This window comes from Drosophila sulfurigaster, chromosome 2R, assembly GCF_023558435.1.
Source record: "Drosophila sulfurigaster albostrigata strain 15112-1811.04 chromosome 2R, ASM2355843v2, whole genome shotgun sequence".
Classification (NCBI taxonomy): Eukaryota; Metazoa; Arthropoda; class Insecta; order Diptera; family Drosophilidae; genus Drosophila; species Drosophila sulfurigaster.
The window spans coordinates 27,508,766-27,534,686 of NC_084882.1; the positions used below are offsets into that span (position 1 = coordinate 27,508,766).

At 39.4% G+C, this 25,921-nt stretch overlaps 6 protein-coding genes across 22 annotated transcripts in view; 4 read left to right on the forward strand and 2 right to left on the reverse strand.

The window, feature by feature from the left end:
* Window positions 1-2,091: 2,091 nt before the first annotated feature.
* On the forward strand, window positions 2,092-3,729 carry LOC133836778 (uncharacterized). Its single transcript, XM_062267366.1, has one exon. The coding sequence runs from the start codon at window positions 2,092-2,094 to the stop codon at window positions 3,727-3,729; it is 1,638 nt and encodes a 545-aa protein (XP_062123350.1).
* Window positions 3,730-4,117: 388 nt separating this feature from the next.
* LOC133837783 (UDP-xylose and UDP-N-acetylglucosamine transporter) lies at window positions 4,118-5,423 on the forward strand. The gene is made up of 2 exons (XM_062268653.1): window positions 4,118-4,257; window positions 4,313-5,423. The coding sequence occupies exon 2, from the start codon at window positions 4,317-4,319 to the stop codon at window positions 5,295-5,297; it is 981 nt and encodes a 326-aa protein (XP_062124637.1). The 5' UTR covers window positions 4,118-4,257; window positions 4,313-4,316; the 3' UTR covers window positions 5,298-5,423.
* Window positions 5,339-15,931, reverse strand: LOC133837779 (aminopeptidase N). Its single transcript, XM_062268645.1, has 8 exons — window positions 15,462-15,931; window positions 8,853-9,578; window positions 8,045-8,200; window positions 7,267-7,983; window positions 6,552-7,215; window positions 6,283-6,485; window positions 5,918-6,226; window positions 5,339-5,861 (listed from the first exon to the last, which is right to left on the reverse strand). The coding sequence occupies exons 2-8, from the start codon at window positions 9,575-9,577 to the stop codon at window positions 5,630-5,632; spliced, it is 3,006 nt and encodes a 1,001-aa protein (XP_062124629.1). The 5' UTR covers window position 9,578; window positions 15,462-15,931; the 3' UTR covers window positions 5,339-5,629.
* A 178-nt stretch (window positions 15,932-16,109) lies between these two features.
* Window positions 16,110-25,921, forward strand: part of LOC133837777 (cubilin) — a 62,591-nt gene continuing 52,779 nt past the window's right edge. For 4 of the 12 annotated variants that reach the window (XR_009893865.1, XR_009893866.1, XM_062268640.1 and 1 more), the window contains exon 1: window positions 24,288-24,480. The gene's annotated coding sequence lies outside the window, so the exon portion shown is untranslated. Of the gene's footprint in view, window positions 16,263-24,284; window positions 24,481-25,921 lie in introns of those variants that run through there. The other 8 variants (XM_062268635.1, XM_062268637.1, XM_062268636.1 and 5 more) reach the window with 7 other exon arrangements.
* On the forward strand, window positions 16,618-17,320 carry LOC133837786 (UDP-N-acetylglucosamine transferase subunit ALG13 homolog). Its single transcript, XM_062268657.1, has one exon. The coding sequence runs from the start codon at window positions 16,710-16,712 to the stop codon at window positions 17,223-17,225; it is 516 nt and encodes a 171-aa protein (XP_062124641.1). The 5' UTR covers window positions 16,618-16,709; the 3' UTR covers window positions 17,226-17,320.
* Window positions 17,232-23,578, reverse strand: LOC133837780 (V-type proton ATPase 116 kDa subunit a 1). Of its 6 annotated transcripts, none has more exons than XM_062268648.1 (12): window positions 23,432-23,578; window positions 22,920-23,078; window positions 22,667-22,843; window positions 22,469-22,597; window positions 21,008-21,105; window positions 20,484-20,525; window positions 19,962-20,088; window positions 18,741-19,899; window positions 18,465-18,682; window positions 17,926-18,136; window positions 17,690-17,861; window positions 17,232-17,624 (listed from the first exon to the last, which is right to left on the reverse strand). In XM_062268648.1, the coding sequence occupies exons 2-12, from the start codon at window positions 23,034-23,036 to the stop codon at window positions 17,516-17,518; spliced, it is 2,559 nt and encodes an 852-aa protein (XP_062124632.1). In that variant the 5' UTR covers window positions 23,037-23,078; window positions 23,432-23,578; the 3' UTR covers window positions 17,232-17,515. The 6 variants fall into 6 exon arrangements, with proteins under 6 accessions (XP_062124632.1, XP_062124631.1, XP_062124630.1 ...); XM_062268647.1 differs by having other exon boundaries at window positions 21,008-21,108; XM_062268646.1 differs by lacking the exons at window positions 20,484-20,525; window positions 21,008-21,105 and adding an exon at window positions 21,603-21,760.

The window sequence follows — 25,921 nt, forward strand, 5'->3', positions numbered from 1 at the left end:
AATACATAGGCACACGCGCACGCACACGTACATGCATAGGTACATAGAAATGTGTGCTTGGAAGGTGTGTAGCGCCGTGTTAGAATGAACGAGAGAGCGTCAGTGAAAGAGTGACAGAGGCAGAGGCAGAGGGAGAGCAAGAAATGAAACAGCGCAATCGCGTGCATGGGAGAGATTCCAATACCCTGCAGCAGCAGCAAACAGTAGCAAACTTTTATCAGCATCCAAAATTGAAAATTTGCGATTAGCTAAGAAATGAAATAAATCATATGGAAATACCCTTTTCATGTGTATTTATTCAAAATTATTTTTATAAGTAATTAATACGCTGAACTTCTTAGCATGAAAACTGTATAATTTAAAAGCATGCATCATTTGTTAAATAATAATTGCCATGCAAATAAATTTGTATTCATTGCTTGATTTATTACAGTTGGCTACTGTTTAACAGTTTCGTTTGTCAACTGTTAAGTTAACATGCGCATTAACAGACATTCTGTCGCAGACTGCGCATAAGCATGTATGTATTATGTGTGTGTGTGTGTTTGGCTGTGTGCTTTCCCCCATTTGCAGTTGATGCTTGGCGCTATGCTTGAATTGGCAGAGGGCTCGAAGCATTGCGTACCTTTGCATACATATTTATGTCTGTGTGTCTGTGCACTTGCTATCCATGTGTCTATGTGTCTGTGTTGTGTGTAACTTTGTAAGCGCTGCGTTTGCGACTGTCGCTCGCTGCTGGGCTCTTTGGCTCCAATTCGAAATTGTGGGGCGATTGGCAGCCATCGGTATATTTGCTATTGATTTGAAGCATAGCTATTGCCTTATGCGCGCCTGGTACAACTCGAACGAGTCGATGGCTCCGAATCATTTTAATTTTATCGATTTTATTGGTTGCGAATTTGTAGGCACGTTTTTGCTTTTGCTTTTGTTTTCATATGGCAAACGTTTGCGCTATATGCATGTGCATTTCACAATTTGAACTGGTTTTCGTATTAGCATAACATTTAGAACTTTAACTTCCCAAAAGTCAAGTTCTATTATATAATATTTTAATTAAGCACGTTTTAGATGGTAACTTGAGATTCTTGATGCTAATAAGGCGATAAGTATACGACGTGCAGTTTAGAGTTCAGCATTTACAAGATGAAATGTTTCGGGTAAAAACTGCCTCTAAAGAAAGTCTTTCTGATTTTTTTGTTTTTACTAAACTTATAGAATTGCTAATTATCAACATTTTTTTTTTACTAATTTCAACATAGCTCTCATTCTATATAATTTTGATGTATCAACTGCTAAGTTGTAGTTAAACTGCTAATAACTCAACTACGCACTTTTACGAAATGACGTTATATGGGCTTTAAGAAAGTTTTTTGAGACCTGTGACAATATTTACTCGCATTGAGTTTATGGAGTTTCCAGAGAAAGTTTTGTAATTAGCCTAAAAATAGAAATAACTTAAATAAGTATACTTATATGACTAGCAAATACCCTGTAAATAAGACAATTTAAAAAATAGAGAAGTAAATTTAATAAATGGACAAGATAAAGGAAACTATAATGTTAAAATTCATTACTTGTTAATAAAGTAAAGGTGTAACACTCAAATTTTGAAGATGTACAACAGCTTGAAGGAATAAATGTATACTTAATATACATATAATATATAATAATAATATATATAATATATATATAATATATAAGAGCTTTCCAAAAAGGTATAGCATGAACCGATGCGACGAATAGAACTAGAACTACGCGCTTGCAAAGACACCTATCGGAAATACCGCAAGACTTTTTGGCCACTTTATATCATATAATCAAAAATTTCTTAATAATCTATTAACTTTAAGATATATAAAAGAAGAAACATTAAATACTTAATGTCGTATTAAAAGTTAAAGAATTTCTTAAAAATTTATTAATAAGGATGTACTAATCGTAATTAATAGACTAATAAGTCTTTTTATCTTTTATCTGTTAGGTATACCCGCTCCCTTAAGGTTGCAGGGTACATTTCAAGTGCTTACGTACTTTGTTTAGTTCGGAATTTATTTCGAAGAACCCGCATCGAGTTCCTTTTAGTCCTTCGTAATGAACGATAGTCACTTCATCTACGCTGAGCTCCTCTCGAGCATTGTGCGCTTCAACAACTTTAACACCATTTTGTACTTTGGCCCCGAGGATGCACGAGAGCATTGCCAACTGGAGCACTGGGTAGAATGGACGGGCAACGCAATACCCTGGCTAATCTGGCGCTCCGAGGCAACACTCAAACTGAGTCAGTTCATCAATGCTGAGCTTTTAGTGTTGGCCTGTTTACCCAGGATATATCGCAGGGATTTGCTAAGCACGGTGACGCAATCGCTGCAGCACCTCAGACAGGCCAAAGTGCTCATCGAATTGGCTAGTGAAGAGGATGTGGGTCTGGTCAGTCGAGTGTTGTTATTCTGCCGTCAAAATGAGATGCTGAATGTGGCCACAATCTTCACAAACTTTGGAGAAACGCAGTCAATTTATAGCTATGCTGCTTATCCGCGATTTGAGCTAAGAAAGGAAAGATTTGAGCAGCAGTTTTACAGTTTGTATCCCGAGCAGAGTTTGGATTTGAAGGGCTTTCGATTGCGCACCCAGCCCGATCTCTCGGAACCCAACTCCATACTCTCCTTCGATCAACGGGGACAACCTCGTCTCTTTGGCTACGTTTGGAACATGGTCGAGGAATATGCACGCAAACATAATGCGCAGCTACAGCTTAGCTACATTCCGGAGCAGGATAAGCCCTTGAGTCATATTCAAGTGCTCGATCTGGCCAGAGATGGATATGTGGACATCGCAGCCAGTGTGCAGCCGGTGACGATGCGTTACATTGAACGCTATCATGAGTACGCTTATCCCGTGCACATGGGCAGCTGGTGCACCATGTTGCCCAAGGAGCCGCTCATTGGTGTAAGGGATTCCTATGCCTGGCTGATGCCCGTCCAGACTATTTGCTTGCTCTGCGTGCTTTGGCTGATCTACGAATCGCTGCGCGGACGTTGGCAGCGGCATCGACGTCTGCTCTCCATCGGTTGGTGGCTTCTGGCTGTGCTATTGGCCACCAATGTGCTGGGTCGTCTCGTCTCCTTGTTTGTTGCGCCGCCCTCGAAGCCGCCCATCGATAGCTTTGCTGCGCTGGACAAGTCGAAATTACGCGTCTTTGGATTGCGTAGTGAATACAACGCCTATGACTTTGATATGCGCACTCAGTATTCGGCTATTTTCCAGCTGAGCGATAAGATGTCGGAGCTGATAGCTCTGCGGAATTCACTGAACACTTCTTTTGCCTACACTGTCACCCACACCAAGTGGTTGCTCTATGAGGAGCAACAGTCGCATAGTACGAGACCTTTGTTTTACTTCTCCCAGGATCTGTGCTATTATCAGTTTATTCCCTTTGCTCTGGTCATACCCGAGAACTCGCCGCATCGTGCTGCACTGGATCACCTCATGTTGCAATTCGGACAGTCGGGTCTCTATGCGCATTGGACGGCCAAAAGTTTCCACTACATGGTACAAGCGGGTCGGCTGCATATGCGCAACTTTAGCGATCCTCACGTTATACGGCCTTTAAAGATACGGGATGTGCATCATGTGCTTTCCTTCTATGCAATATGTGTGCTCATTAGCTTAACTCTGTTTGCCTGTGAGCATATTAGATATCGACTAAAGCGCAGCTGGATGGACATATAATAACATAGTAGTGATATTGTGTTGAGTATTATATAAAAAAGTCAAAATCAATTTATTTTTTCTATTAATATGCAATATATTTAATAAAACACCAATTATTCAATTATTCGTATTTCAAATTGTTTATTTTACAAGCCGTTTGCTTTCTTCATAATTCAAATTCAAATTACGCGCTTTTCTGTGCTGCAAAACACAGTTTGCCTGCTGCGGGTGTGGTGAGTTTTACAAATTAACCCACCATGGTTGGAAGAGGCGATATTTTTCGTGCTGCTTATCGATAACTTTCGCTAGCATTATTTTATGAAGTTAAATATAAATTTTAAAGCACTTAATATGCATGAATATTTATAAAACTGTCATAATATTAATAGTTTTAACTAACTAATTTTTTATTGCAACTTTTGGCTTTGAACAGCGTACTAATCCACAGGTCTATCGATAACCACCTGCTGCTTTTGTTTTTGTTGACATGGACAAATAGAAAGTGTGTTTTGGCCAAAGGCCAGTAGCCCAGTAAATAGGCCAGCAGTAGGTTATACTAAGCTAATTTAACAATTTTTCTAACAATTTTGTACTTTTGCAGTGCAATGAAGGGCCGAGCGTATTTGGCCATTGGCAGCGTCTTTCTCGGTTGCTGCGGCGCCGTTGTCTTCCTCGAATCGCTGGTCAAATTGGATCCCGGGGCTGGTAATTTAATTACGGCAGCACAATTCGCATTTATTGCCCTCGAGGGCTTCATCTTTACGGCCAAGTTCGGCTGGGCCAAGCGTGTTGTCAGCCTGCGTGATTATGCGCTGCTCGTGGCCATGTTCTTCTTGACCAGCGTGTGCAACAATTACGTGTTCCACTTGAATGTGGGCATGACGCTGCACATGATCATACGTGGCGGCAGCTTGATATCGAACATGTGCCTGGGCATCCTGGTGTTGAAGCGACGCTATCAACCCAGACAATACCTGGCTGTTGTGATGATTACCATTGGCATCTTCATTTGCACGTATTTCTCTAGCCGGCAAGTTGAAGTGGCGGCTGGTGAAGATTTGCTGACGGCAGCAGCCATGTTCTGGTGGTTTGTGGGCGTCTTTCTGCTGGTGCTGGCTCTGTTCATCTCCTCATACATGGGCATTACACAGGAGCTGCTGTATCGCAAGCATGGCAAGTGTGCGAGGGAGGCGCTCTTCTACACTCACCTGTTGCCTCTGCCCGCCTTCTTGTGCCTCCACGACAACATACGCAGCCACTGGAACTTGGCACTGGCCAGTGAACCCTATACGCTGCCTGGCCTTGGTGGCATTGCTGTGCCGCTGTTGCTGCTCTATCTGCTGGGCAATGTGCTGATGCAGCATCTGTGCATCAGCTCGGTTTACTATCTGACCACCGAATGCAGTTCGCTGACAGTGACCTTCATTCTAACGCTTCGCAAATTTGTCTCCTTGGTGTTCTCGATAATCTACTTTCGCAATCCCTTCACGCTCTATCACTGGCTAGGTACTGTGCTTGTTTTTGCCGGTACTTTGCTTTTTGCTGACGTCTTTGGCTCGAGGCGTAAGACTGTGAAAACTCATTAAGTATTCCGAACTTATAGCTATAATGAACAAAGTCTCAAAGATTGATTATTCCATTTTACATTTAAGTACAAATTACAATAGAATACACATATATACGAAATAAAAGTACAATTGGTTAAAAGTAAAGTTACAAAAAACTGCTGCTGTGACGACGATTTCTCAATGCAATTGTTTCTTTGGCTTTATGGCTCTTGGACGCACATACATATAAAATACTAATAAAACATACACTTAAATACACGATCGGTATCTCTCGATCTCTCTGCCTGTCCCTTCTAATACTGCTGCAGCTCGAATCCAGTCAAGCCACACACTTTGGATGGACTGGAGATCTACGCACTGACGCCTAATTCTCTCTGCAACCATTTGACAATCGATTTGTAGTTGCGATTCATCCAATCGACGCGTATGTCCACCTGCTCCATGATCTGTTGAATTGGCCTGTCGTATGCCCAGTGTGCATCGTGGACCAATTCCTCCAGCTCGGCCAGTTGGAACTTGGAGTTCATGCGCTTCGTGGCAAACTTAAGCAACGTATGAATGTTGGATATTTGCGAACCCATGCTGCAAAGTATTAATTATTAATTTAAGTAGCTTTAATGAATAAAATAAGTACTCACTATTCATTAATGTGCTTCCAGTTGTTGCGAAGATAATCAAAGGTAATCTCTTGTCCCACCACAGTGTTGGAGACAGCGGCAAATACCCGGAATACATCCTGTTTGCGTATGTGTTGCCCGGCAACAGAGCGGCGCAAATAGCGATAGAGCAGCCAAGGTTCCTTGGAACAGCCCAAGGCGCTCAGTAGTATCTCCTTCTCGGCGGGCACATTGGTCTTCAAGTACCGCTCAAAGGCAAAGTCCCACTCGTATTCCGTTCCATACTGAATGGCCGAGCAGTAGACAATGCCGCGCATATTCGGATTGATTCTTTAAAGAGATAAAACATTAGTTATAGAAGAACGGAAATTAAAACTTCGACTTACGGATTGTAGGTATCGGGATTGGGTGTTTGTACCCAGTTTTGGAATTGCTTAGTGCTCTCTGAAATGCAGCTCTGAAGACCCAAATGACAGGCCATGCCAAGAATTTCGGCACGCTTCAACAACAGCGGAATGTTTTCATCGTCGCTCGGCAATTCTTTGCTAACTTCGTTGTATACGCGAACCAGAAGCTTCAGCAAATAGTTCTGCAAAGAGAAAACACTTTGATAGTGAGTGGAGAACAACGAATTGATTGAAGTTCTCAATCTCACCTTAAGTAGATCGTAGTCACCCGATTTGACAAACATGGAATCGATAAAGTTAAAGTTCGTGATGGCTGCCTTCCAGGGCACATGATTTGTTTCGTGCGCCAAATAACGCGTCAGATTCATGGCTGTGTCGTAGGAAAGATACGATCCTCTAGCCAGATTCATAACATCATCGATCAACTGTGCACGATTCGCGGGCACAATCTCTGAAAAGTGCACCTCATCCATCAGATGTGCGGTGATGGCACGCCAATTATCCAGATCATAGTTAACGCGATAATAACCCGTTTGCTGTATATTAAAGATGAACCATTTGGCAGTCGATAGATTGCGATTCTGCAGTTCGTAGGTCTTGGTGTGTGGTATCCAAGTGAGGGGACGAGTGTTATTAAAGTTCAGCTCGGTGGCTGTAGTGTATGTAATGGGAATCCACCAGAGCAGGCCATCATCCGACTTGCTGCTGTTGCCATAGACAAAACGCACTTGCTCCAGGCGAATGGCATCTGAATTGGGATGACGCGAGATCTTCACAACCGGATATCCAGTCTGCAAAGTCCAGGTGTCCATTATGGCTTTAACACTCGTGCTGCTGTCCAGCAAACCAGATGCCTTGGCCTCATCGGTGAGGAAGCGCCACAGATCGTCCTGCGTAGCGGATTTATATGCCCTGCAAAAAAAGGTATTAAAAAGGGAAGTACTTAGAGCAGACTTCACTTACATCTCTCGCAGATATTTGCTTAATCCGCCACGGAAAACAGTGTCGGTGAGGAAGTGACTCATCATGCGTATCACAGTCGATCCCTTGGCATACGAAATGCGATCGAATAGCTCGAAAATCTCCTGTGGATTGCCCACTTCCTGCGAGATCTTGTGCGACGTGGTCAATGCATCCAGTTGAAACACGGTTTGCAGCTCATTGACCACAAATTCATCGAGCAACTTCCACTCGGGTGCCACAGCATTCGCAGTCAGATATTCCATGTAGCTGGCAAAGCCTTCGTTCAACCAAATGTCTGACCACCAGCTAGGCGTAACCAAATTGCCGAACCACTGATGCGCCAACTCATGTCCAACCACAGAGGCGACACGCTGCTTATTGCTGGCCGTGGCCACGCCCTGCTCATAAAGCATCGCGGTTTCACGGAACGTTATCAAGCCCCAGTTCTCCATGGCGCCTGCCTGGAACTCTGGCAACGCAATCATATCAATCTTGGGCAAGGGGAAAGCAATGCCAAAGAAGTTCTGCAGGAAATCGAGAATTCTGGGACCAACACTCAAAGCATACTCCGCTGAACGTATAGCATCAGCTCGCGCCCAGACGGAGAAGTTGCCTGACGAGATGTGCGTAAAGTCAGAGATGGCATAGGCCACCAGATAGGTGGACATGGGCAGCGACTCGGCAAAGTGATCCCACACATAGTTGGGTATGGAATCGCTGTAAGTTTAAAGGGAATAAATGAAGAGTTGTATTATTTGATTAAAGTTTAGCTACTCACTGATTGTTGCTGTATACGATGGGCATGTTGGAGATGGTGGTGAGGTGACGTGGTCGCGCAATGTGCAGCGTAAAGTTGGCTTTAAGCGCAGGTTCATCGAAGCAGGGAAAGGCGCGACGAGCGTCTGTAGCCTGGAACTGCGTGGAGGCAACCCATCTGCATAAAAAATAGAAGAATAGTTAGGGGAATATTTAGTAGAGGATTCAAAATTATATACTATATTTTACATACTACTACTTTATATTTAAAGTATTTTTGAACTATTATTAATTAGTTTAATCAGTTCCTAACTTCATCAAAGTGTTCATGCGGTTGATAGTTGAGGTATAAATGTTGATTCTAAAAGTTGCTTTGACTAACAATCTGGTATATGTTGTAGTCTATGGTATATTTTGAATGCAGTACTATTTCAGTCTACCAAATATATGCTTCGGTATAGTTTTGTATTTTTTCGGTATACTAATTTAGAAAGTATAGGTATAGTATTTAGTAGTATAGAATAAGTATAGCATTTAATAGTATGTATATAGATTAATACCGCACTGTAGCATTCTTAGTCCTCGATATATTTTTGTATTTTTTCGGTATATTTTCTCAGTATTGTAAGTATAGCATTTAGTAGAATAGAATAGTATAAAAACTGTACTGTAGCATTCTTCCATACTTGTTTTTTGCAATGCTCAATACAATAAAACCTATGATTACTATTATTACTTTAGTTACCAAGTCTAATTCTAATTGAATTGAGTAGATTTTAACCATAATTCTACCAGAATTGTTAATTAAGCCCGTATCAAATCTTCCTCACCTCGTCTCATTGAGCACCTCGTAGGAGCTGCGATAGAATCCCTGCAGATAGTCCTTGATGATGCCCGAGAATCGTATGTGCACCACATATTCCGCACCGCGTTGCAACTTGTCGTACAACTGGATGATGAAGAACTGCTTGGCAGCCACCAGATACTGCTGGTGAATGCGCAAACTATCCGGTTCCCATTCATCCTTGTTGCCCTTCGATATCACACGATAGACGGCGACATCGTTGCGTGTAATATTCAGATCCTCGGCATGCATGGTGATGTTGTAGCAATCCTCGAGAACACGTACACGAATCTGAACGATGCCCGTGAAGCTGAAGTTGCCCTCCATCTGTGGCACCAGCGTGATGTTGTATTTCAGAGGTTGCACAGAGCGTGGCAGACGCACATCCTGATCGTATTTGGGGCCATCGTCGCTGCCATGCGTTGCCTTCGAGTTGTGCGATCGAATGCTGGTGCAAACGATTTCCTCACCATTTTCGGGCCCAAATTGACCGCAGGTGGCAAAATTATAGACAATAAAGCCAACGGCCAGCATTGTGCACAAGAAGAACGAGGCGAGGATGACGACTGTCATCAGGGAGACGCTGTAGCGTTTGGAGAATGTTGTCGTCACTGGATTCGTTGCATTGTTGCTTGCCACATTCGGCGTCGCGTTGCCGTGACGATTCTCCATGCTGAGGTTCTCGTGCAGCGGCACTTCCTTGACCACCATGCTGAAGTAGAAGAAAATAGTAGAGAACGTAATTAATACACGTAAGTTATATCACAAAAATTACATTAGAACTATCATATCGGTAATTTTTTGGCGAAAATGTCGCGTGCGAAGCTTTTTATATGAAAACAAGTAAGAAATCTACAGTTGAGTGTGCTCGACTGTGAAATATCCGCTACTCATTGAGAATAAAATCGAAACAGTGAAGTATTAATTTTAAAATATACCGAAGATAATAAATACATAGGGTATACATTTGACATAGTACCACATTCAAAATATACCATTGAGTACAAAATATACCATATTGTCAGTCAAGGCAAGTAAGATCCCATTGCAGTAAGAGTTTTGCGTCATAAAATAGTATTTGTTAAATAACTTCCACATGCTGATCGCAGCCAAAAATTCTGGAATGTTATGAGGAACATTCTTGTTCCAAAATTCATCGCTCTTACTTTAAAATAAAGCATATACCAAAACATTTTTTATTTTCAATAAAGTTGAATCTTACAGCTCTTGATTAGCACTTTAATTAAAGCTACGAATGATTTTGAAATTATTTTTCTGTTGCAAAAATGAATGAATTCGTACGTTAATCAAAATAAATGAATGAATTTTATATATTTTATCATAAAACAGAACAAGTTCCTAGAATCAATCTTAGTTTTAAATATAGGACTAATCCAAAGCTATTAGGATAACCTTTACTTAAATTTAAATTGTTTTAGTTTATGTTTCTTTACTGTAAATACACTGTAATAAGAAACATTTTTCGCAAGAGAATTATCCATATTTCAATTTTAAATAATTGTTCCTCTATGAAATCACTGTATTGCCCTTGAGGAATAAAACATATTCGGATCACAATAAAACGCGTTAGTCTTAGTCATACGATTTATTGCATGATGTATTAATATATTTCAGACTAGAACCATTATTGCGGAAATTTCTTTATTCTGCAAATTTATTTGTTTATACTTAAGATTTATTTTGATCAACAGGATCATAAATAGGCTTTATTTTTTTAGTTTTATAGTTATTATTTATAGTTTTTGTCATATTAAATGATTATGGCTCAAAATTTATTCAGTTTTCGAAAGATAAATTGTTATGTCAACCATAAAAGTCTTCAAAATCATAAATCATGAATGATACGTATACATTTTTGTGATAAAGTAATTTATTTCGTACTAAATTTCTTCCAAATATATGATTTTTGTTTAAGAATGATTATTTTCGATCCCTGAAAAGCAATCGGTTAGTTAAGAGCACCACATCCGCTTCCATTGCCACTTCCACTTCCTCATTCACTTCCGCTGCAATTTGCGTCACTTAATTGTGCTGAAGTTGGGCGATTGAGAGGTGGCAAAAGCTGTGGTGGTTGCAGCATTACTTTGCTGCAGCGCAGTAACTTGATATGCAACTGCAGGTTGCAATCTCAGCCAGCGATTGCCACTTAAGTGGTTTCCTTGCGACAAAACCCTTGAGCTCCTTCTTTAGTTTTGTGTGGTTAACAAAAAGGGTTGCACACGCTTGCTTACATATTTATGTTATGTGATTAACCCCTTGACGCAGTGCAGCACAAAGGATTCCCCGAATTTCCCTTAAAATGGTCAAAATCACAAAAAGTAGATAACTTCCCCTTTTGGCAATGTCTTTACTTAAACATCACTTGCACTTGCCTCAAGTTGAAAGTTTAAGTTGCAGTTTTAAAGCAAAGGCAGAACATTTTCACACTTGAATTCCTTGGGGAACTTTAATGAAGCTTGAATTAGAATTGTTTAATAATTGAATTTCAAAGAACCTTTCCGTTGTAGCTATTGTATATTGTATAATCAAATCAACCAGTTTATGTCTTATATATTGTTTACAACTTGAAGCATGAATTAGGTTGAATTATGGAGCATGAATTGATATTGTTATTTAAATAATTGATTTTCAATTGTCTACTATAATAAGATCAACCAGTTTGTATCTTATATATTGTTTACAACTTAAAGACGCATCTATAACAAGTTTCATAAAGACAGCTTTAAAATTGGCATTAAAATAAGTCTGTTTACTTCATTTGAAATTTGTTTTCGTTTTGTAAAACTCAAAATAAATTTGCAATTTTTATTTTAACGAAATAATCAAAATGTATACTTAATTTTAAAGCTTTTTATGACATGTTGTGTAATGACTTCTCATTACACAAACTAAGCACATGTTAAAGTCTGTTACGATCGTCATCACAACACTGTTCAAATCTTTAGGAACTTTTTACTAACAAGAAAACAGGTCTTACAGCAAGTGCTCAATTTCAGTTAACACATGTAATACGAATTCAATAAGTGGCTGGCACTTTTCTCTTAGCGGGTTTTTTTTCCTCCGCAACAAAGCGTAAAAGCTTACAATTAATTGTATGCTAATTCTCTGTAGGGAATTCTGAAAAGTTGTGAACAATTAACATTTGCGGTTTTTACCATCTTCAACTTGTTATGCGAGAATTAAAAGCGCCAATTCCAGTCACTACCTATCAAAATATCATCATACCATATATACTATGTTAGACTATAGGAAATTATTCATGCTGTCCAGAGATAAGCTTATGGAGCAGCTTAATTCAATTAAGTTTCCTTTTCAATTAGCAACAATTTGGTCAAAGGTTGAGCAGTGAAGACGTCATGATGACAATTTCTTATAATGAAGATTAACAATTGTTGATTGCAACTCTGAACACCACTCTATAGACAGCAAGCTTGATCTTCAATGTATTCATAAATATTTATGAACTTTATTATATTTCAAATTGCTTCAAAGCTAATTTTTAACTTTTTAAATTCGTTTTTTATTTTAACATTGCCAAAGATTTAGAATATTACTACAATAAAGAGCAACTTGTTTTCGAACGGAACTAAATATTTTAAAAGATTATTAGACCGATAATTTTGCTTAAGTGTTTTAAGAATTTCTTCTGTACTCTACAGGGATATTTAATATTTGGTAAATTTCTTTTCTTAACATTTAAGTTTCGTAATGAAGTGTCTGACTGTCGAGTACGCTTGATTGATTCATTTTCTTTTTGCTGTTCTGATATGCAAATTTCGCAAAAAAAGGAAAAAATAAGTGGCATATTAATGCCCATAGCAGAGTGAATTATTATTTGTTAAACTTCTTTTCTCAACATTTAAATTTCGTAATGAAGTGTCTAGCTGTCGAATACGCTCGTTTGATTCATGTTCTTTGTGCTGTTCGAATATGCAAATTTCGCAAAAAAAAATATATATATTAAATGACATATAAATGTCTATAACAGAGTAAATTATTATTTCTTAAATTTCTTTTCTCAAAATTTCAGCTTCGTCATGAAGTGTCTGGCTGTCGAATACGCTCGATTGATTCATGTTCTTTGTACTGTTCGAATATGCAAATTTCGCAAACAACAAGAAAAAATAATAAGTGGCATATGAATGTCCCCGAATGTCCCGGCTAATTGAGTTGAGTTATGACATTAATTTGATCTGTGTTGTTGGCTGTTGCAAATTGCAACAATTAAATGCCGGGGCGATTGTGGCAGCAACAGCAACCGCAGCAGTGACAGTGGCTGTGACTGTGGCAGAGCGATGTTGACCCTGTGACCTTCATTAAAAAGCTGAAATGAGACGACGACGCGTCGCCCTCGTCTGTCTTTGGGGAGTGCCACACTTGGTTGGGTGGATTTGGTTGAAAACGGGGGTTTCGAATGGTCGTTGTTGTTGTCGTTGGTTGTTGGTCGTTGTCCCATGGCGAGGGTCCAATTTATAGAATTATATTTTATTGATCACATGCGTAGGCAAAAGATAATGAAGATGACCGAATATGATGATTAAGGTGCTCATGATGATGATGACGACAACGACAACGACAAGAACGCTTCGTCTCTGTGTGGCAAATAATTAATACAAGGACATGAATTGCAGACTCGCCTTCAATGATGTACATGGGTGTGTTTAAAGCACATCTATGAATATGTTAGTATATATACATGGGTGTGTGTGTTAGTCCATTTGATTAAAACAGTTGAAAACAGATTTAATCGCTTGTGTGCCCCGCGGCTTTTGCTTTTGCTCTGGCTTTGCTTTGAAATTGTTTTTCACTCGCACGCATTTTTAGACAGCTATGGCCATAAAAAGTTTATTTATTACACGATGACAGATTATCATAATGATGATGTTAATGTTTATGTGGCATGCGCTTGCCAAACCCCTCCCCCCACATCTTCCCCTCTCTCCTCGCCAGTTGCTTCACCCTGATTTAGTACGAATTCGAAATCATTTTGGTACCAATGAAGAAGTGATCTCCATTTGGTTTTGCCAATTTGCACTTGGGCTCTAATCAAATTTCGGCCCAAAGTTAAATAGACTTTTCTTCATTTGTTTTTTATTTTACTTCATTTTTTGTATCTCTCTCGTTCTTTCCTTCCGTCAGTTTTTTGTATATACACACTTTATGAATTCAGTCTATGAATGGTCATAATAAAAAAGAGTGCTCATTTAATTAAGGAAATTTTTTAGCAACGAATTATTTATTAATCCTGCGTGAGCAGACCATAAATAATGAACGTACTACGTACGTTGGCATTTATGTACAGTGAACACTCGACGAACGGAACAGACAAGCACAGCTGTCGATAGCGAAATTATTTTGGTCAATTGCTTGACATAGTTTCGCTATATTTAGTTTAATTGGTAACTAAGGCGATCCAAATATGTACACATTTTTAGGTTTATAAATAGTTTTTAAAAAAATATACATTTCTTGTATATTGAATAGAAGTTTTTATTGAAGCGAAAATTAACACAAATATCCGAAAATTTCAATATGCCAAAATATGGAAATTCCCCATGTAAATATTTACACAACAAATTTGCTTATTATCAAGATGAAAGATTGTAAATATTAAAACAAAATTCAGACAGTTTAATTTGATGCGATATATGCACATTTGTTAAAAACTTTGTTAAAAATGATTTCAAAGTTACTATTATTACATATATGCCATTTTTTCATTGCCATTCACCCCATTTAATTATATGTATGTAATTTGGAAAGTTATATTTTAATGATTCAACAGTTTTTTTTTTTTTATGTCATTTGCTTTGTATTTTTTAGGGTTTATTAAACGATTCCCAAAGATTTGGTATTATTCTATCATTTATTTTAATTAGATATTTTAAAGTTTCCTTTTCTTTGTTAATTTGTTAAATAAAAAATAAATAAAAAAATAAAAATTTAACGAAGTTAATAAATATTTCAGTTTTTCTTAATGATCTGCAAAATTTCAATGTTTTTCTTAATGAAGCTCTTACTGTAAATAAAGAAACATATTTTATTGCTTGTCAAAGGGAGGGATGGGGGTGGAGGGAGCATATCAAGTGTCTGTTAATGTTGAAAAGCCGGGTGTACAGAAATTAATTTGTTGTTTATCTTTAACAGATGCAAAGATGATGCTGAAAGATGTGCGCAAAAGCATCAACAACAAAGTCAACGGAAGAGGAACCGACGGGGGTTGGGGGAGGTTATTGTATACAAAATAAACAACATTTGAATTGTGCAGAAATAAAAACGAAATTAAATGGAGTGTCGATAAGTTCACGGCTTATATTAGCATATGCACACAAACACAAACACACGCAGAGCATATGTACATATGTATGTGTGTGTGTGTGATGCTGCCGACGTCTCTCATAGCAACGACAGGCCCCAAAAGATTTAGTAGATTGATGGAACAACATCTGGATTTGTGTTGAACCGGGGCACAAAAAGCAAAATCCACTTAAAATTAAAATCAAATTAAAAGGGACGATAAATGAATTTTAATCTGTTTTTGCTTTTTTTTCTTTCTTTTTGCATATTTACATACCTTTTCAACCTGTTGGCAGTTCTCTTCCGACTCCTTGCACACTATTCTTTTCGTCAGCTTTACAGCTATGCAGTTTGTATTATTCGCATATGGCAGTAAACACAGCACTTACACAAACACACACACACGCACGGATAGTCAAGCGGAGGCACTCAGTGGTCACTAATACAATTACAAGCGAAAATTTGCATATGTATGTATGTATGTCTGACGGTCAAGGCAATACTTTCACTAGAACATGCGCGCGTTGATAATAATTGAATTAAAGTAAACAAATTGCTGCTGCCAGGAAGATGAATTCACTTTGCACTCTCTCCTCCACCGCTTCACGACACTGTATGAGCTCATACAAAGAGTTTCTGCATATAAATGCAATTGAAAGTGTTGTGACTGAGGCGCCGGCAGCTGATGCGCTGTAGGGAATGAAAAACACAACCGCTGCGCCTAACTGTCGAGAACAGACTGAAAGCGCAACAACAGCACAACAACGCCAAGAGCGCCAACATAATCGCAACTCACGTACAGATCGAAAACGAAATAAAGAGAGCAACGCGCGGCGTGGAGAATTTGCACTGTCTCTCTGTCGGTGTTTTTGTGAGTGGGTGCGTTAGTGTGTTTTTTGGCGGCGAAATAGTGAGAGTGAAAATTAAGCAGAACAGACGATATAAATATTTTAAACGGTCGGCAAATGTGTAAAACTTGTGGCAAGTGTAATAAAATATAATATTTAAGTGCACTTATTAATAAACAATGGATGTACCCTCAACAATTAAATAAAACTGAAGAAAAACGACTTAAAAAGTGAGTAAAAAGATTCTTACACCACATACACACACACAGAACGTAGAAGTGAAAGTATTTAAATTGCATGCTTCATAAAGCAAAATACCATAAAATCTATTTTAATTTGCACAATTTACAGTATGACTTTACAATTGCTTACAATAATTGTATGGGAACTTAGCTAAGCTTTGTAATTTCGTCATTAAAATATTTTCAATGCACACATACTATTACAATTATAACGGTTATTTCCAGGGGCTATTGTCGTTATTATCGATATTTATCAGTATTGCTTGTTCGATAGTTCTTATCAGTTTGCATACGTCATCCCTGAAGTCGTGCAAGTGTGACCATTTGTGTAAAGCACAAATTCGATATATTTTGTATATTCCACTTGCAGCTACGTTTTTGCTTTGTTATTTTTTTTCTTGCTAGTTGGAATTTTATAGAATTTGCATTTTCAATATGCATTTAAAAGTTGTTTATGTGACTGTTGGCACCACCAAATTCGATGGACTCATCCGAGCGATGACATCAGATGCAGTTTTATATGCATTGCAAAAACGCAAATGCCAGAAACTTGTTTTGCAGCATGGAAACTCATTGCCGGCTGAGGAAACCGAACTGAAGCTTATCAATGAAAAATACGGCATCGAGGTAGAGCAATACAAGTTCCGCCCAAATATAGAGGATATCAAAGGAGCAGATTTGATTATCGGACATGCGGGTGCAGGCACCTGCATGGATATATTGAACAATCAGAAACCCGGAATTATTGTTGTCAACGATGAACTAATGGACAATCATCAACTTGAATTGGCTGGACAATTGGCAGCCGAGGAGTATTTGTTCTACTGTCGAGTGAGCGAGTTAGCCAGAAGTTTAGCCATACTGGACTTTGCCTTCCTTAAACCTTACATAGTAGATAAAGCTAATATGACAAAGTTTGTGAATGCTTTGAATGGACTGATGAGACAATAGACCAGCTTTGTTTTTCGCCCTCGACATCCGAAGTGGACGCCTAGGCTAAGCTATATGTGTATATATTTTGAGTAAACACGATTACATGAACATTAGACGACGATATTATAAATGTGGCTATACGTTATATATATATATAAATTCACGTTAATTAAACATTAATATAGAACGACAATTACTAAGCATATTTTAAATTCCTTTATAATTTTTTTTATAATCTTCTGCATAAGCAATGAGACTCCTTGACATGCTTTGGTTGTTGTTTAACTGCTGCTGAGTCAACTATTTATTTATTCGGCATCCCCGGAAGCAGAGCCGCCGTTTTCAATGATGCTGTCGAAGGAGAAGGGCTGGAAAGCATATCCTTGACCCAAATAGAATTTGCTCTGGAATTCGACCCTGTGAATGTTATAAAATATAATTAGTAAATATCAGAATTTGTGACATTGCAGTGCTAGACAAACCAATGCAGACGCAGCGTGTGCAGGAAAGCTGACAATCCCTCCATCAAGACCAAAATGCCAACGGTGAGAATGGCCCAGAAGGCAAAGACGACGGTGACAAAGACGCCGCCATACCAGCCTTCTTTGTTCAGACCTATCGACAAGACCATTGTCCACAAGACCTCGGCAAGTTCTGTCAAATACAGAGAATACAATTAGCCAAGACTCCAATATAAAGTTAAAAGAGAGGAACTTACGGGCATGAGCAAGCGAAAGAGCCCAGAGACGCAAATAGGATGCAGTGTGCGACACCGAGCCGAGCACATACTCAATGGTGTGAATGCCCTGATGTATGAATATCTCGGACATCTCCTCCTCGTCATGATGTCCGCCGCCGCCATGGCCACCGCCTCCTCCGCCATTGGACATGCCACCCACCTCAGCATCGGCACCAGTTATGGGCTGCACCTATATTTATGTGAAGAGAAATAGAGATTAGTGTTGAATTCTTCTGGGTGACTCGAAACTAGGTGACAAAACAAATGACACGACTAACCTCTTCCTTTAGCATTTTTTGGATATTTGGTGTAAAGTTTATTGGTTTGTTTGTTTGGGTGTGATTTATTGGTTGGGTTAGTTGAAAAGGTAACGAGGCAAGGTACAAATAAACAGAAGTGCAAACATAAGTTCAGCTGTTAAATGTAAATTGTCTTATAATGTGGCTCTAATGTGGGGTGACTAGTGAATGCATGAGGCGAGGCACAGAGATCAAATGTAGATGACATCAACTACTTACGTTGGCCAGCTTGCGAGCCTGCATAATCTTGATGGGTTTGCCCAGCAACATGACGGGAATGCAGCCAAGTGCGACGAGCACAAAGACAACCTGTATGAAATGCTGTCCCCAGAACATGTAGACTTCACATCCCTTTGGCGGTGTCTTTGGAGTATTGAACAACACCATGTCAATGAACGTGATGAGAATCGACGGAGCACAACCCTCGCTATATGGCACTGCAAACAACGAAGAGAATTATATAGAAAGTGTAATGCAGTCGCTTCGACAACTTACTTGGGTTAGTGGCCGCAAAACGATTCCATTTGATAAACATCAACAGCACCATGTAGAAGAAGAGCAGCAGCAAGAAGACCAACTGTGGAATAAACTCGTAGATCAGCGACAAACGGTTCCGGAAGTATGTGTGATTGTGCCAGCTCATGACAACGCCAAAGATCATATGCAAGACGCCAAATATGATGGAGATCTTCATTTTGTAGGCATTCTGAAAGACGATCTTATTCGAGGTGGCCACCTGCCAAATGGGATCCATGCCAAACGGATACGGAGTTCCCTCGTAGTCGCTCGTTGCCGGACTCAATTGCAGCATCTTGTTGTTCCACACCGTCGACTTGTTGTACGATACATGCCAATGCGAACCAAATATGTTGAGCGACTTCGAAAAGATATCGTTGTAGATCAGACCCGTGTACATGGAAAAGACGCCCATCAGGAAGATGATGTAGCGACCGCCAAAGAAAATGTTCCAAATCTCATTATCCGTCTTCTGGGCAGCCAAACCCTTTTCCTTGCGTATCATCCAGAGGCCAAATAGCGCCATAATAGCACCATGTCCAATGTCACCGAACATCACAGCAAACAAAAACGGAAACGTGATGATCGTGTAAGGAGCCGGATTCATTTCCCTGTAGCTAGCCACGCCATAGGCATCGATGAGGGCCTGAAAGGCTTTGGTGAACTTGTTGGTCCGATTGTAAGTCGGAGGATTCTCAAATGTTTGCATGCGATTGAGAATTGGTGGCACCGAGGAACCCGAACGTTCCGTGCCCCGACGCAGTGCCAGCTGAATGGTCTCAATGTCCAACAAGGGCACCCAACACTCGGCAATCAGACACTTCTGGGTCACATCCAGATTGAAGAGATTCAGCGTATGATAGATGGCCTTGATTTTGCGCACCTTGACGAACCAGTTCTTCAGATTCTTGGCGGCAGCGACCAGCACACGATGACGATGATCCTGTGTCTGTCCAAGCACAGTGTTCAGATCCTCAATGCGCGTCATCACACCCATGGCCATCTCACGACGATCAGCTGGCGCTTCAGGGCATGGATAGAGCGTGGCACGGAAGCCTTCGCAGATCTTCTTGACGCGTGTCTTAAGCTGATCACCTTGGAAGAAGATGATGAACACCGATTTGTAGACTTGATCGCCCTGCAATAGAAGAGAAGCCAGATAAAAAGGGGTTTTATATGGATTACAATCGATCTACTTACATTGGTGGGATCCTCCAAGGGTGACTCAATCATAGCCTGACGCAGAAAGACGTTGCCTCGACAGGCGCGCCACAGCATTCGCTCAAAGGCCGGCAGCTTCTCACGTGAAATGACGCCAGCGACGAAGCTAAAGGGATAAACGATTAGTAGGAAAGGTACATGGCGTGGTTTTATATGCAATTTCATCATGTCATATTCAATACATTCCGGTTAATTACAGCGAAAAGGAAAACTAAACTCTCAAGCACAAATACCAATATGAACGCATTATGTGGAGATGGATTGATGGAAACGACGACGACGACAAAGGATTCAGGGAATTCACTTGGTTTTTTTACGAGGGGAAATTTCACTTTGTTATGCGGCGAGAGCGAAGCTAATGGAGATGACGACACTATATACAATATACAGTTTTGCTTTGTTGTTTTTAATGAGGGCGCACATCGTGTTGCATGAGGTATTTTTATAATTTGTTTTGTTTTTTTCCTACTCTAATTTGGAATTTTGGTGTGGGATACCAACCATGGCAGATAATCCTCACGTTCATTCGATTTTTCCATAAAACTATAACAATTTTCGATATCGGTTTCGTTTTGTATTGTGCAACAATTGTTTGTTGATTGTGTGTATTGTTTTTGTTTCGTATTTGAGGGAAGAAAGGAACAGAACAAAGAAGTTTGTATTTAGGAGTTATTTTTTCTTGTTTTTTTTCGGAAGAATTTTGCACAGAAAATTATTGCTTCAAATTGGGTGGTAAAAGGAAAGTTCTCCCAAATCAACCCGAGTTGATATAGTGCCTTCGTCATTGCCCGTGATTAAGTAGCATCTCGATGTGGATTTTTAGTTTATTTTCATTATATTGTATGTAGTTCGATGGGGTTCTTGGGGATTTTTTGCATTAGGCGCGCGTCAGCTTCTTTGGTTAGTTTTATTATTAATCAGTTTTTTGCGGCGTTAAGCAATAATTTAATGTTGCATAAAAGATAACGTAATGAGTACGTAGTTATAGTAGAACTTATGTAGTATGTACACTGTTCGATACATACCCGAGTTGAACGGGACCCATGGAAGCACCGGTGGCGCGCACCTCATCCGTGATGAGAGCTCGCGTCATCGACTCGGTTGTGTGGTTCAAGCCGCCTTCCTGCTAAAAATTGTTGGAAAATTGCTTTCGGTATTTTATGGTTGTGGCACACTTTTGTTATCTTTATGATTAGGTTAGTAAAGCTTTCCGCCTCCAAGATATTTGTATTTTGATTTAGATGTGGAGAACACAAATTGCAAATAGGAGAATGATTTATGGACCAACACCTGAGTAACCTTTGACCTTATGCTTACACTAATTATCATACAGTATCAGACGCACACTCACACAGACATAGAGAGATATATGTAGATATAGTTACAACATAGAGAGATAGGACAGTTTTATAGCCATGAAGAATGAGAGCAAGAGAGAGCGAGCGAGCGAGTCGGGTTTGTATTAAATTTTTTTTGTTGTTGATTGAGTTTTTTATCATTTTGTACAGCTTTGTAGTTTTTTTTTGGATATTGCACTGAGGTTGAGTTTAGTTTTCCATTTTGTTGTAGATTTTTGTGATTTGTTTCAGAGAGAGTGGTTGGTTACAGATCAATATTTACCCAAGCTTCAAATTTTGGCCCGGCTGGCTGGCGCGAACGCCCTCCTCGCCCAACAGCTGCGCTTGCTCATCCTCGTTCTGGTTGTCGGCCATCTGCAGATAGCGTCGATATTTGTTTGATGAATGGGACGTGCTCGATTTGTAAACCGTTGGTACCGACTTTCGGGACAATCGGGTCGTATTGTGTGTGCGGATGGCATTTAAATGTTGTGGGGACATTTGGTTGGGGGTCGGTTTTGTTGTTGTCGTGTGTTTTGTGCATTTTTAGCAATCGATGTTTTGTATTTTTTTGTTTTTTGGGGAGTTTTTTGTTTTGTTTTGGATTTTGGTTTGTTTGATTTGATTGATATGGGAAATAAAACGTAAAAACAAATAATAATATAGCGAAACAAAATAACCAAAAAATTCATTAAATACATACTTAAATAGACTAAACAATAGCTAACTATGTACAAACATAAGTCAATTCGAAAATAGAATAGAAATGAACTTTGAGGGGAGAAAATTTGTACAATTGCCAGGAGATAGCATAAAGATGACAACAAATATGCATCTGGTTAATATATATATATAATATAAATAGAATATACTTCACGTCTGAGGATTGGAAAAATTGGTGAAATTAAAAACCAAAGCTGGAGTTGGTGCTTGTCTTTGTGTTGGGTTAGGTTTGGTTTGATAGACTCGGTATTTGGTTAGCAAGTTTTTGTTTGTGTGCCATATGTTAATTGGAAATTGAATAATTTATAGTATGTAGAGAATGGCACCGCAGAACACCTTTTTTTTTATTTTCTTTTTGTTAGCTTTCGGTGTCGACGCCCTATAATATTATGTAGATAGCTGTTAGCCAATAAACCGCATGCATACCTCATCGAAGAAGACTTGTGTCTTGCGCAATATATGCTTCAGTTCGGTCAACTCCAGGAAATTGCGCTTCAGGGCCTCTGCATTCTGGTTGACTTCCCTCAGCTCGTTCTCAAGTTTCTCAAAGGTAGCCTACCACAAAAATGGAGAAACCATATAAATACAGAGATCAATGCAGGTTACTTATTTTCTTATACTCACCTCCAAATCGATCATTTCACGAGGTTGGGGAGCCTCAGGACTCTCGCCCGTATCCAGCATGGGAATGCCATCCTTTTTGATCTCCTTCTCGAGGTAGCGCAACTTTCGTTCCATTTCATCGCAACGTCGCACCTCGTTAACGAATTTGCGTTGAAATGCATTCACATCCGGATTAAGCTGCACAACAACACAAAGTGAGAGTCAATTATTTTACCGTACAATTGTTTTATTGCCCACTCTCTCGCTCTCTTACATCACGGAACTGGACCAATCCCAGTTCGCCAAGCTCGGAGACACAGGCATAGGCCGCCTCGCTCTGTAGGAAGAGCTGGCAGAGAGCCATCTCCTCACTACGAAACAATGAACCCATTTCGGACAGCTCAGCAATCCAGACAGCAGCTTAAAGGTTTAACTGCGAAACAAAGTAAATTACATTAATTACTCATTAGGTGTATGATTTACGTTTGATGAGGGCGACTTTCAACTGACTAATCTGATTTTCCGTTTAATGACGCCCCTTCTTATGTTTCCTATCGTTATGTTCGATTAGAATGACTAAATTATATACTCGACGCGACAGCGAAGAAAGATTTATTCTCTACACCGATTTATTGATTTTTCATTCGTTCGTTGGCAGATAAAAGAAAGTGCTGCCGTGGTACATTTTTCATGCTCCCACTTATGAATCATAATAGACTTTGAATTTTTTTTCAATTATCTTCTACACAAACAATTTGTGCAAGTGCTTTATTCAGTTTTACGTACCGTTCACTATTTATTAGGGGGCTGGCACTTGAAATTTCTGCACAGATAGTTAAAAACCTACAATCTTTTACGTGAGGAACTCAGCTACTAGAGATGGGCAAACAAAACCATGACGCTATCGATGTATCGATTTTTCTGACGATAAAATACAGTGAGACCGCCGGTTGAATTTTGAAAATATCGCTTGCGCAGTAGAAACACACCTAACAATATACCAAACTGCATTGGGAAGCGCAACATTTGAATTGCTTTTTGTTGGTATGATGACCCCCGATTGCAATTGATAAAAAGTCTTATTTTTTAAGAAAAAAGTCAGAAATTATCTGTACTAATAATAATAGCTCTTTGTAATTGTCTGTCAATACAAAACAACTGAGATACATTGCGTCGATAGTGTTATCGGTTTGTTTACTGTTATATTCGAATTGAACTATTTGGCAATTTTCTCGATCAAAAAAATAACTGCGCCGCAATATTAATAAATTATGACAGTCTTAACCACATCGATGTTAATATTTTCTTTTTTTCTTTTTTTATCGTTCATTTTAATTTGATAGAATTTTTAAAATGTGTCACCAAAATTCGCAGTTTTTAAAGATATAAAATGGCAGTGCTGTAAGAATAAAAGTGGCTATTGCAGTAGTGTTAATGGAATGCAATTTGCACGTGCTAATGCCTGTCAATTAACATTAGTTGTAATTTGCATTTGTTATGCACCCATTAACAGTGCAGCTTTTGAGTGTTTAATCACGCCTTCCGTCCGCTCTTTGCACGTACTCCAAAAAGAAACATTGTGTACGCCTCTCTTTAGCTGAAGAGAAGAGAGTGGGCGCCGGCGAGTCCTTGGCTTTACAATGGCCAAAGAACCAACAACGAAACGAAGGCAGCGACGACACCAGCATCCGACGATAACGACGACGACGACGATGATGCTGCGTGGAGCACGATGCTCATTGGGCGACGTTTTTTCGCTGCTCTGGCAGCGAGACGACAGTGTGAATTTGTAACTCGAGAGCGACGGAACGATTGCGGCTAAAAAAAAAGGCTCGGTAAATGGTCCAGGCAAATAAATACACAAGCAACAACAACAACAATAACAAGAATCAAGTGAATAGGCATAGCGAAGTGGAAAGTGGAAGTGGGGATGGTCAAAGCAGAAAATTTGATGCTTGCCGCTGTTTGAGTTCTGTTTCTGCCTCGTGCCTGACTTTGTTTATCTGTGTGTGAGTGTGTGTTTGTGTGTGCGTGTGTGTGTACATACATAAATGCCTATGCGTGCGTGCGTGTGTGTGTGTGTGTGGGTCAGTGTGCCATTTTGCGATCCACCAAAAAATGAATCAGACAACAAAGACAACATTTTTGTAATTGAAAAATTTACTGCTGCTGGTGCTGCTGAGATGTTGCTGGTTACATATGCGCGAGCGAGTTGCTGTTCTTGTTGTTGTCGTCGGTTTTTTGGGTTCGGGTTCTGCCGCGCCAGCACCGCAACCCCCAAAAGTATGCTACGCCACACACACACACAACACACAGCATAGCCAAACACGAAATGAAATGAAAAAAAAAAACGAAAATGTAAAAGGCAAAAAAAAATCAATCCCCCCGCAAACGAAATTTTCCCGTTTTATGAAATTTCTTACAACAAATATTCTCAACAAAAAGGTGTGCGCAACAACAAAAAAAAAAAAAAAAAACAACAAAAAAAAGACGATAGTCGAATGCGTGGAGTAAATAATTGGCCAAAGATTTGGCCACAAAAACGGCGAAAAGAGAAAAGCTCTCTGCTTTCCTTTTGCTTCCCTTTTGCTTTGCGATGAGGCCGCTCCCAAAAAAAAAGAACACAGCGAGTTTTAGAATCAACAACAAAACTGAAGAAAAGCAAAACATGTGAATTTGGCAATTGCAAAATAAATTCCACAAACTGTAGAATTAAAAACACTGTTGTTTGATCCACACACACGTTCCACACTTGCAGTCCACAACCCACATGCACATTTCTTCTTCATTCTATTTTTTTTTTTGTATTTTTTTGTTGCTCTGGGCGCGACCTACTTAAGCTTAAGCTTAAGTTGAAGCTGCTCTCATTTGAAGGTCTCTTTGTTTTATTTGTTAATTAGCCACACAAATCAAAGCGATCATTTTGTAAAATCTGTTTTGTAAATTGAATAATAAACGAGGACAATGCGATGTGATGCGATGTGATGCTTAACACAGTCCAATTTGTGGCGCGACAAATAGTTGTTGAACTACGACTTGCGAGTAGTTTTCCTTTGCCCAATTTAGATCTAGTTAAGGTGTTTTGCAAACTAAATTTAAATCCCACTTGCTTTATTAGCCTATACTTGATTTAATCAAGAGAGTGGAGAAAGAAGAGCCTATAATAAATAAATTGGGACTGATTGTGCGGCCAATTGAGAAGATGCCTCGTTACGTTCGAGGTGCCCCAGTAAAAAGATGTGTGTGTGGCTGATTTAGTTGCAAATTCAAGATGAC